The following is a 12624-nucleotide window of genomic DNA, read 5'->3' on the forward strand; positions in this document are numbered from 1 at the left end:
TCTTGGATACCTTCAGTCATAACTTCTTCTACACTCCACTCATGCATTTATCAGTTAATTCTTGCCAAGTGATATTTCCTACGGCATCCATAATGTTATATTTTTTCCAAAATTGCACAAAAAAAAACATAGATTTAAGGAAAATACAGCCCTACGACAAATTGCCACCTTTTCCCGATTGGTTCGTGTTTGTAAATAATCGTATTATATACGAATCAATGAAATGCCGCGATAATTTGAATCAGAGTAAATTTTGAGCTTTTTTTTTTAGGCTTCGAGCAGACCGCGTTATATCGAATCAGCGTTAATCGGAGTCTTACTGTATTTATATTTCTTCTGTTATTTATTTTATATAATATTTTAATTATTATCATTTNTGATAGGATAAAGCAACACAACATATGGGCGTTTCTGCCAAAGGCGATGCCTTCCGGAAGGACTCTCTACGGAAACTGGCGTCTATTTAGGTGTTAGGTGCAGTACTGTACGTGAAGGAAACCCGGAAATTCCACGTGACCGGCCTGTTGATCGTGCGCGAACCCGCGGCCAACTACCAGTGTTCGGTGGTTTTATCCACTCGCCACTGATGTGTTCTAATATTTTAATTATTATCATTTCACTTAATTTTTATAATTACAGATTTCCATATTAGTAATGTTGTAATAATTTTTATGTTTAATCTATATAAGTTTGAAAGTGAAAATATTTGGCAACACTTATCATATATTTAAAAAAATGGCGGATGACAATGAGCAGGTACGAATAAACCATTAAAGCTTGTATATTTAATTGCGACTTGTTTATAATGATATTTTTTAAATAACAATATTACATTTTAGGGTCCGACAAATTCAGTCGAGGAACCATTAGATCTCATTAGATTAAGTTTGGACGAGAGGATTTATGTGAAAATGAGAAATGACAGAGAATTGAGAGGGAGACTTCACGTGAGTATTTCAAAATCAGTTTAAATATGTCGTTAGCTAAATTTAAATGAATGTTAGACATTGGAACAAATGAAATGCAGAAAAACTTTGGAAAGCTTTTGTTTTTGCTTACAGTTCCAGGTGTGTACTTGTCAGGTGTTTTAAAAACTCTCACTTAAAGTCATAGAAAAGTCAGGTTATTTTAAGAATTTGAAGAACTGACGTATTTTCCACAGAGCACAAACTCATCTATTGTTTTTAGTTTTGGTTCTATTCATGTATGGCAACCGACATGTGGGTGATCTGTTGAGGGAAAATGTCTTTCAAGAGGTTTTTTATGGGAAACTGGCACCTATTTAGGTATTACTAACATGAAGAAAATCTGGAAAACTCCATGTAGCTAGCCTGTTGACCATGCACTATCTCTCAACAAACTAACAGTGTTTGGTAGTTTTATCTACTTAGTCACTGGTGTGCATTAGCATCAATTGCTTTGTTCTTGGATTGTCTCTTCATGTTAGTAAGTAAAAGGATTGTCTCTGTGTGCCTGGGTATTGCAAGGATTGACTATCCTGTTGCCGGCAGATGCAAAGATAACCTCTTTCATGGCGGAAAGTGCAAAGTTCTTTTGTCTGCAACTGTCAGGTACAAGGATTGCCATAGCTGTTTCTAACAAGTGCAAGGATTGCTTCTTTGTATCCATCTCAAGGCTCCACTTCAATTCTATCATGATACGACAAAGTCGTGCAATGTCCTAGTTAATATTACTTTCACATTTTGATATTTGTATTCTGATACAAACATATGACCACTAATTGAAAAGGTATATGGGGTCAATGCAAGAAAGAGATTGGAAATTTCTGTTTTAATGTCAGTTAATAAAATCAGAATGTCCAGTAATTATTAGTTTTTTATTTTATTTTACTTACTCCCCCAGTTGTCATGAGTATAGGGGAGTTCCAAAGTGATTACAATAAGCAAACTTTACTGCATTTGTTTAGTGACATTAATACATTCTATTATAACTGAACTGTGGTTTATAGCAATTTTTGAAGTAAAATTATCGTTATGGATGAAAAACATTACAAAAACAACTTTTACATTCCTAAATAAATGAGTATGAAGAATAAATATCATCATTATATGTAAACCTGAAGCATGCAAAAGTAATATGTGGATGGCTAAGAGAGTTAAAGCATCAGCCAACTGCTCTGGGGACCCAGGATTAAATCTTGTTGAGTAGCTCTCCAGGAATTTTTCACAAGTGATCTGTCCTGGATATGTCCGACTCCATCTCTCATCATCAGGCCTCCATTGCAGGCTTGGTTGAATCCACAATCAATATGGAAAAAGGCCCTCTTAATACCCAAACAGTGGAAAGAGAAAAAAGTGGAAAAAAGAATCTTTCTCTTATATATCAAAGAATGAAATCAAGACTTAAAGAAAAGGAAGAAATATTTGACATAGATAAGAACTGAACTATTATTTTGATAATATATCAAAAGGTTATATCAGGGTTGGCAAACCTTTGTCATGCATGTCCAAAGGAGAAATACTCTGGCATATAACATATACCTTTTACTATTAAATTTCACTTTTTATTGTAGTTTTATATTCAGATCAGTATATCATCATACTTCTCTCAATCAACATCTTTAAATTTATTGTAATTAAAGCATATTCATTACATTTATTTGAAAATTGTTATTTGAAATCTAAAACTTAAGCAGACAACATTTTACAAAAAAATTATGCTTACTATGTAGGACAGGGACTCAAAAAGGTTTGCCATTCCTGGATTACATCATCTATTGTGGGTTGGCAATCAATGGCACATGGGATGATTTTCGGTGGCACACTCATTGAATAGAAATAAAGTAAAAATTATATTTTACTTATTAATTACATACTTAAATGAAAGCCATAGTTCAGTATAGCCCATGGTACATTAAAAACTAATCTCTTGCTTGTATATTTATTTATTTATGCTTCTGACACAATATAGTGCTATAAATTAAGACACTTGGCGGATTTTCTCATCTTTATTTAGTTGATACGTGTGGAAAAAATTACACGTTTCGAGCTCTTAAGCCCCTCTTCAGTCAACTAAAACATTTAAAAAGGATATAACATACACATAAANAATTGGACGAATAGTTTCAGAGATTACCTGCTCCATCCAAACTTACTTACTTACTTACAAACATTACCTCTTTATAATATTAGTATAAACAATATATGAAATATTATCAATTTAAGAGAAAGTATGGGAATCAATTTCGAAAGCCGTTCTTGTGGTTAAGCATTAATGCTCTCTCTCCCCTCCCCCTTTCTTAATGGGTGCGTATACTTTTAGCTACTTTTAGCTCCCTAGCGCTCTCAGCCTGTATACTTTTTGTTAGCTACCAACGAGCACGGCGTATACTTTTCGCACCAGTGACGTCATTGCTAGCATTTCTAGCGTGCTCGGCGTGCCTGGAGAACTTACAACGAGCTTGGCGTTAGTTCAAAGATAGCGGCGTCCATGTACAACGTTACTGTTTCTTTACCGGACGGAAAAGAAGTTCAATTACGCGTTAATGAAGTCGTTTGTCGTCAGATGATGGAAGGTAAGTAAAAAGGGATTCCTAAAAGTGTATAATTTTATATCATAAATCCTATTTCGATAACAGAGGCTTCATTACAGATATAAATTATGCCAGAGAATTGGCTTTGACGACTCTTTCCACTGCTTCAGTTGGACCAAGTATCCCTGCTGGTAAGTCAAATTTTGATTTCGAATGAAATTGTTGAAAGGATAAACCGATAAACTAAGATCACGATGTAACTAGCGCTGATTGTTAAAAAATTTTAGAATTTTTAATCTGTTATAATAAGGGCTACATATGCTAAACATTTTCTATCTTTTATTATAGAGAAACCCTGTGGCTTCCAGTGGCCCAAAGCCAGGACCATTCAATTAATTTCCTTATACAACGAACACAAAGAGAAATTTGAATTACCTCAATATACAAATATTTAGGTTGTAGCCTACTGCTTGTCAAATTAACATTGTAACTGTGAACCTTTCATAAATAATTTCTAACAACTTTTTTTAATATTATAGATATGGAGGATAATATTAAATAAGTTAAACGATGAAGGGTTTTCAGTCACTCCAGCCCAGGTTGACACCAAATGGCAAGGACTGAAAAAAACATTAAAAAAAATCAAGCTCCACAATTCCAAATCCGGTAACAACCGGAAACATTTGGAATTTTTTTCTTTAATGGATGATGCCATTGGGAGACGGCCTGGAATTTCCTCTGTTGCTACTTGTAGCAACACAGATGGAGTGAGAGTAAATTCACACTCAAGTTCCACTCCATCATCCCCATCAGGTCCTGTCGCCTGCGTGTCATCCCNAAAGAAAATTTTTTGGTTTTGTTTACACGTTTATTGGGCCGCATTGGAACTTGCCTTGGGCCGCATGCGGCCCGCGGGCCGCGGGTTGGACACCCCTGTCATAGACCTTTTGTATCTGCAACTGTCCAATAGCATGTGGTGCTGCTGGATAAGTATCATGCATGTGTTTTTAAGTAACTCCACAGGTAAAAATGCTGAGAAGTCAAGTCTGAGAATGTGTTGGTCATGGAATTGGTTCTGTTAATCAGTTGTCAAATATCTCTGCAAGACTCATGCATATCACTCTAGGGATGAGCTGGAATACCATTTGTGCTGACATCAAACTACTGTAGTTGCATCAATGGCAAGTCATGAAGCCATTCATCCACCATTGTATCTAGAATGTTTAGATATTAATCATTCATCAGATGGTCATCAATGGATATGAGACTAAAAAGCTGCTTATGCCAAATTCCACAACATCTGTTTAGGACAAGACATTTGGTGTTGCTTATATCGGGTGCATTGTGGAACACACACTGCCCAATGGTGCACACTGTAATGGTTATACACTCAATCCTAGGAAAACAATTCCCTGTTAATCCATAAAATGTGTTAAAGTATATGATGTGCATTTTTCAGCATTGTATGAGTGTATGCATTACACACGTATTACACACGTGTACACTTTCCAGTATTACTCATGTAATACTGGAAAGATGTTTAAATGGACACACTATGTAAGATATAATTTTTTTATTAATTCATAATAAACCAGCTTACAGATATAAATATATGCTAAGACAGTTTTACAAAGTTTACATATTTTCATTTTAAATAAATATTTTATGATAACTATTTGTGCTATTCAGAAATATTCATAATTGAAGCTTATGGTGTAATACAAGGGTCAACTCGCAGCCCTCGGGCCGCATGCAGCCCAATATACGTATAAACAAAACCAACAAATTTTTTTATTATTTATTTATTTCAACAGCATAAACCTCAAAAAAGAAGTTTCACAAAGCCGTAAACCTTTACACATTTTATTTTTTAATAGAAAGGAAATATTTTCAAATACTTGAAATCTGTGAATGAGGAAGAAATACTAAATAAAGCTGGAGTAGTGACTCAAAGAATTATGGCCCCAAATTTGGGGAAAGAAAAGAAAGGCCAAAAGATAAAAAGAAGTGAGAAAGGTTGAAAAATTAAGGATAAATATTTGCATAACAGAAGGTCTATTTAACCTTTTCACTTCTTTATTTTTTGACCTTTCTGTCCTTTCTCCGAATTTTGGCCTATAATCCTTTGAATACCAACTCTAGCTTTATTTAACATTCCTTTCAGCGTTGCAAGATTTGGAAACTTTGTGCCAAATTTGTCTATCTTTTTTTAGTTTGGCATAAAAAAATCATTTGGTGCATTAGGCTACATTTTGGGCTACATATTATTTATAAATATATTTGTTGAAAAAAAATGCACTTTAGAATGGTGTTTCGTTAGATATAACACGTTGAATTTTCACATTGATATTCGACTCTCTTTAACCTGAAGATGACANTAGAAATTAAAAATGTCTGTGAAGTAATTTTTTAAAATATCCTTTTTCATGATAAAGTTTTAATACTTTTTACTATAATCTAGACATGTAAATACTTAAATATAATTGTATATTTAAGGATTGTGCCACAATATACTTATGGCCCAGAACGCCATGACTTCTTTCAATGTGGCCAAGAGAAACAAAAAGGTTTAACACCCCTGGTATAATACATATGCAGGAAACTGTTACAAAAATATTGCAATTGGTTAAAATTATCTTATATCTCATATAGAATATTGTAGAATAAATACGATTCTGTTTCTAAAAGATATATTTCAGTCATAATATCTATAATACAAACTGAAAAAATTATATATTATATAATACAGTAGAAATTTGCTGACTCAGCATTTGATGATCCAGAATGTCCAGTAATCTGGTATCCATTGATTGGATCACATATAACTTATCAAATTTTGCAAAAGATACAAAAACATTCAGTAATCTGGCATTTTTGATTAATTGACACTTTATACCATTTGGTCCTGTAGGTACCAAATTAACAAACTTCTACATCTAAATTTTTTAAAATATATGTATAAATTAGTCACTCAGTTTTTTCATAAATATACAGGGTTTGTCAAAAAGATCTCTGGAGTTTTAAAGAAATCTGTACACACTGGTTATTAACTTTATATTAGTAAAACACACAGTGACAAAGAAACTATGAAAATTTTGTTTTATACTGCCAATGATAGACTTAATTCTATATATCTGCCCCTGATTGTGTTTAGTGAAAATGGCTCTCTCTGCAAGAGAGAAGGCATTGTGTGCTGATATATTATAATTATTATTATTATTATTATGGAAAGTATATAGGAGGCGTTACTCAAAGGTAGTTCCTCTAAGGCAGCGGTCCCCAACCTTTTGATTGCCGCGGACCGGCCAACGTTTGATAATTTTACCGCGGCCCACTGAGGGGGGACATTGATTGTTTATATTTTAGATTAATTTAATTTAATTATTTTAATTTAATTGTATTTAAAGTAATATACAGTTACACCAAAAAATGAATATAATGTGATTTAAAATTTTAACTCATTAGAACGCTAAATCATTGAGACCCTGAGCTTGTTTCTTTGCAACAAGACTGTTCCATCTGGGGGTAATAGGAGACAGTGACACCCGAAGTGTGTTTCTTATGTCCAGTTTATTCCGTTGTTCCGTTGTCCATTAAAAGTCACACAAATCCGAGGAAATACCATAGTAAATAAAATGGAAATAATTTAATGTTTCTTGGGCGGCCTGGTATCATTTGATCCACGGACCGGTACCAGTCCGCGGCCCGAGGGTTGGGGACCACTGCTCTAAGGAGATGAAATGAAGTGAGAAGGTCTTAGATGGAAGGAAGGTGATTGTTGGCAGAGGCCAAAGAGGATGAAGGTGGGAAGAGAAGTTGGAAAATGAAGGGGGGAGGTCATGAGCCACTGCGGGACATAGAATTGAACAGTGGAGGATACACAGGATATCGGATGTTACAATAGCTATATACAAAGTATATAGTTGGAATACCGTAGAGGTGCAATACACTGTGTGCTGATATAGAGTTGTTCATGTATGAGCAACAAAGCAATGTTAATAGTGGTTGCCATTAATGTTGTTTCTGAGCAGAGTAAGCAAAGAAATATACCACCAACATTAAGTCAATTCATTTATGGTAAAAACAATTTAAAGAATGGCTGTCTGTTCAAGAGGAAATTGACTGGACATCTGTCCACTTTGACAGCATGCCTAGTGCAAATGATATACTGTACCCCAACTTGCTGTATACTTAAATAAAACCCAAGAAAACAGGAAAATACAATGTGTAGTATGATTAACATTTTCACAGAAACAGAAGTGCATAGGCACACTGTGGGTATGCCAGAAAATTGAGATGATAGATTAGTAAGGGGCAGATTATGAAGAATGTACTGTAATTAATTTAGATGTAGAGCACTATTTACTTGTTCAGTTTGTGCTTTGAATCCTGAAATATTAAAAATTATTTATAATAGTTATTTTAATTTGCTAATCTTTTACAACTAATTCTATTGATACATTCAAACCAAACATGAATCTATGTATTTATATGAATAATTTGTAGTTATGTTTATTATACTTTATAATTAGTTTTTAAAAAATTTGGTTACTATTTAGCTGATCTGATAGTAAAATTTGTTAAGATGTTATTTGCTAGATTTTAAAATCTAATTTAGGGAATGGTTATTTGTGTATTGTCAAATTTTAATGGAAACTCTTGTTTCTGTGTAAATGTCTGCTGCTACAAGAATATGTGATATTGCATATAATTAAGTTAAATGGTATAAATTAAAATTTTAAGTTTTGAAAAATTAAATATGTTCACTAATATGAAGCTTTTTAATATTAAATGTTTTTTTTTTTTTCCTTATATAGACTACAAAAAGGAACATCCAAATGCTTTTTGTTCGTGGAGATGGAGTAATTTTGGTTTCACCTCCTATAAGAAGTGGATTATAAAATATCAATTTCTTTAAGGCCTTTTTTGTATTTGTTTATTGTGCAGTTTCATATTTGTCTGATAGAACAATTCATACAAGAAAATTTGAAATTTCACAAACATGTCTTTTGTAATCATTTTATGTAAAGGTATTAAATGTTTATTTAATCCAAGTAGTTTTTAAAGATTATAGAATTCAATAATACAGGGTGGACCAAAAAGAATATACGTATTTCAAACTGATATATTTATTAAACTATCGATAGTAGCGGTGTGCTGCGGGTATCGGAGGAACGAGTGCATTGTCTAGTTTGTCCCCAGATGTCAGTTGTGCTTGGTTACAATGACGTATTCACAGTTGTTGTAAAATGGCTACGCCACAGCACAAAAGCTTTTGTATTCTTGAGCTTGCGAAGTGTAATTCCGTGATTACAGTGCAAAGACGTTTCNGTATTCCTTTTTATGTGTATGTTATATCCTTTTTAAATGTTTTAGTTGACTGAAGAGGGGCTTAAGAGCTCGAAACGTGTAATTTTTTCCACACGTATCAACTAAATAAAGATGAGAAAATCCGCCAAGTGTCTTAATTTATAGCACTATATTGTGTCAGAAGCATAAACAAATAGCAAAGCACGGTTTCATATCATCAAAATAAAGATGAGAAAATCCGCCAAGTGTCTTAATTTATAGCACTATATTGTGTCAGAAGCATAAACAAATAGCGAAGCACGGTTTCATATCATCAAAATAAGATTGTATATTTATATTACAGCATGTGCATTTATTCTCCATGTCACCGTTTACGTGTTATGCATGTACTTCACATGTGAGAACACTATTTAATAAACAACTTAACTTCAAAATTATATATTTTTGAAGTCCATTATAATTGGACCAATTTTGATAATACATGTAACAAAATTTGTAGAATCATGTCGGGACCTGGAATAACACTATAACTTATAATAGGTTTGGCACAATATTGCTGAAAGATTGCTGTCCTCTGATCTATCAGAATATAGTTTTTATCTTTTAATTAATGTGATAGATAATAATTTATTAATTTAAGTAAGACTTCTAATTTAATAATAATGTCTAACAATTTTTTTGAATTTTAGACAATAAATTTATAAATTTTTGAGGTGTTTTAATTCATAATTTTCCTATTTAAAAATGATGACTTATGTTTTAAATGATTTTGTTTGTATGTGTGCATGTGTGAGATTGCCAATGGAAATGGTTTCAATTCAGGATGAACAGAGGTGTGATGGTGGTTAGATATGGGTGTGACAGGCATTGAGGCAGACTCTATTGTTACAATATAACCTGTTTTATTAAATCAAAAGGTGTTTAGAAAGTTCCTCAATTTGAAAGATCTGTTTAGGCAATGTGTTCTTGGGAAAGTCCAGAATAGAGGCTAAGTCATTGGTTATGTTACTCTGATGATTTGTTGGCCCCAGAGCAAAGTCATTGATGACTCTGGAGATATGACAGATGGAAATTGGTGGGTTGAAGATAGAGAAAAGGTGTGATATAGGTGGCAATCTGAGCACAAGTGCAAAGAAAAGACAAGATGATTGTGTGTCACCATGTTTGGGAGAAGAAAGTCTCCATGCTCTTGAAATGGGATTTTATAGTTTGTTTCCAAATTAAGTGGTCCAATTGGTTTTTACAACTTCTCATCACTTTCCAATTTGTTCTTTTCTCTGTATCCAGGTGAAATTGCCAGATCAGGCTGCAAGAAAGGTTGATTGTCAATATACAATTTGACACTGCATCTCAACTCCAACCAAGCAATGTTTGTTTGTATTTTAGCACATTATGACCCTTCTGACACCTAAAAATCTTAAATTTTTTTATATGACATTTTCTTTTCTCTAAAAGTTTTTTGTTTTCCCATTTCATCTTTATTTTGTTATTTATACAAGTGCTAGAGTCAAAGTTCAACTTCTCAATCAGACAATCATTAAATTCCAATATCTTGGGTCTTACTCAGGACTTCATATATGTGCATGTGTGTATTTATATATATAGGATGTTTAAAAAATCTCTTCATAATAGGTATTATAGGTTATACTGAACAAAGACACTGTGACATACAAACTGCACATTAAACCACCTAAACAAGTCAAGACTGGAATAATGGAGCAGATACAATTCTGCTTGTTGATCATCTAAAACAGTGGTTCTTAACCTTTTAGTGATGAGGGACCATTTATCAAAATTTTTGTCTTGTCACAGACCACGAGCTGTTCGGCAGTAATATAGGTTCTTATATGGTTGTTCTATAAATTAAACACGTAGAAAATTATTCGGAACCAAGAGTATTATATTATTTGCGAAAGTGTTACATTAATTACATTATTTTAGTGTGATTTTTGTGACTGCATACTGTTTACCAACTGCTGAATTCTTGGTTCAGTGCTACTCAAAGGAAATGCATGTTGGCACTGGCATCCAACCGATTTCGATGTTTATTTTTAATTATCAAAAGCACTGAGAATCCTTGCTCGCATAAATATGTGGTTGAAAATAAAGTTAGGCACTGTAAAGCAATTTCTCGAATTTTAGGGAAAGCAATAGCTTTTTGGCTCCAAAAATCTTTAAGATTAATTCCTGTCTCGAATGTATCCTTGCAGTTACTATCATGTTGCATTTCAATTAACTATTTTTGCATTTCATCCGTCACCTCAGAAATGTTGACTATGAAAGGACTGCAAATCAGTTTCTGAATACCTTTGTCCTTGCAGTCAGGAAAATAACGATTGAATTCATTTTTCAAGCTTTGCAAATAGAATGTAATGTTCTTTTGTATTTGTCCTTTAATCTCAGCACACTGTCAATCAATAATTGGATTCAATATATCAAACGCAGAAAAATTCTCTCTTTCGACTTTGCTGATCCATAGGTCAATTTTAGCGATAAACACACTGATTTTATCTTCAAATGCAAATTTATTGCTAGTGACTTCCAGTTTCATATTTTCTGACCACGCACCATACCCCAGCCCAGTCCGCTATCGGTTCTAACCTTGACGTACTGCGCATTGTCATCAAAGCGTCGTCACTTATTTAATAATTTTGGGATAACTTTCGCCGACCACTTCGGATGCTTTCAGGGACCACCTGTGGTCCGTGGACCACAGGTTAAGAACCACTGATCTAAAACCAATTTAACTGAAAGGGGCAACTAAAACCTACAATATCACTATAGAAAGACTTTAAAGACTCTCTGTATGTATTTATTTTTTTAATTAAATTACATTATTTTAGGCTTACGATCAACATTTAAATATGATTCTTGGTGATGTGGAAGAAACTGTTACAACTGTAGAAATTGATGAAGAAACATATGAAGAAGTTTATAAGGTAAATATATATCTTATAATTTATTAAAATCTGTATTAATGGACTAATCCCCTATTTCACCAATAGACAATCGGACAAATTGCATGCTTAACAGCTATAAATTAGCTGTTAATCCTGCAATGTCCAATCATCTGTTGTTAAAGTCATTATCTAATTATCTGTTGGTAAAGTAGGAGTTAAAAAAGAGACAAGCGAAAATTTATTTAAAAACACAAATATTTGTTATATTTGGGTCACTAATTAATAAAAACCCTCATTTTACACCATTTTAAAGTACAGTTGTTTTAGTTTTTTAAACTGACGGTACTCAGAGACATCTGTAGAGCAATCTAACAGCCGGACTGTCGCCATATCTGGGATAGTGACTAGTTGACTGAAGAGGGGCTTAAGAGCTCGAAACGTGTAATTTTTTCCACACGTATCAACTAAATAAAGATGAGAAAATCCGCCAAGTGTCTTAATTTATAGCACTATATTGTGTCAGAAGCATAAACAAATAGCAAAGCACGGTTTCATATCATCAAAATAAGAAGTTATAATTGAAACGGCGGAAATCATCGAATTTAGAGAAGATGAAAGTAGAACTACACCGGAACAGCGCATATAAGGAGGAAAAATTACAAGGTGAGATAGAAAAAACTCTAATTGATTTACAATATCTACTAACACACCTAAAAGAACGAAAACCTCTACTTGTGTATTCCTTTTTATGTGTACGTTATATCCTTTTTAAATGTTTTAGTTGACTGAAGAGGGGCTTAAGAGCTCGAAACGTGTAATTTTTTCCACACGTATCAACTAAATAAAGATGAGAAAATCCGCCAAGTGTCTTAATTTATAGCACTATATTGTGTCAGAAGCATAAACAAATAGCAAAGCACG

The 12624-nt window shown here is 33.3% G+C and overlaps 1 protein-coding gene across 1 annotated transcript; it reads left to right on the forward strand.

The window, feature by feature from the left end:
• The first annotated feature begins 705 nt into the window (after positions 1-705).
• Positions 706-11807, forward strand: LOC111621321 (U6 snRNA-associated Sm-like protein LSm3). The gene is made up of 3 exons (XM_023363413.1): positions 706-756; positions 840-947; positions 11647-11807. The coding sequence occupies exons 1-3, from the start codon at positions 736-738 to the stop codon at positions 11767-11769; spliced, it is 252 nt and encodes an 83-aa protein (XP_023219181.1). The 5' UTR covers positions 706-735; the 3' UTR covers positions 11770-11807.
• Positions 11808-12624: the final 817 nt, after the last annotated feature.

Source organism: Centruroides sculpturatus, unplaced genomic scaffold (assembly GCF_000671375.1).
Source record: "Centruroides sculpturatus isolate CEXI.00-Female unplaced genomic scaffold, Cexi_2.0 scaffold98, whole genome shotgun sequence".
NCBI classification, from domain to species: domain Eukaryota; kingdom Metazoa; phylum Arthropoda; class Arachnida; order Scorpiones; family Buthidae; genus Centruroides; species Centruroides sculpturatus.

Coding starts and splice junctions, on each gene's coding strand:
- LOC111621321 (XM_023363413.1), top strand. CDS start 736: ATGGCGGATGACAATGAGCAG. Junction 757..839: donor TGGCGGATGACAATGAGCAG/GTACGAATAAAC, acceptor ATTACATTTTAG/GGTCCGACAAATTCAGTCGA. Junction 948..11,646: donor AATTGAGAGGGAGACTTCAC/GTGAGTATTTCA, acceptor ACATTATTTTAG/GCTTACGATCAACATTTAAA.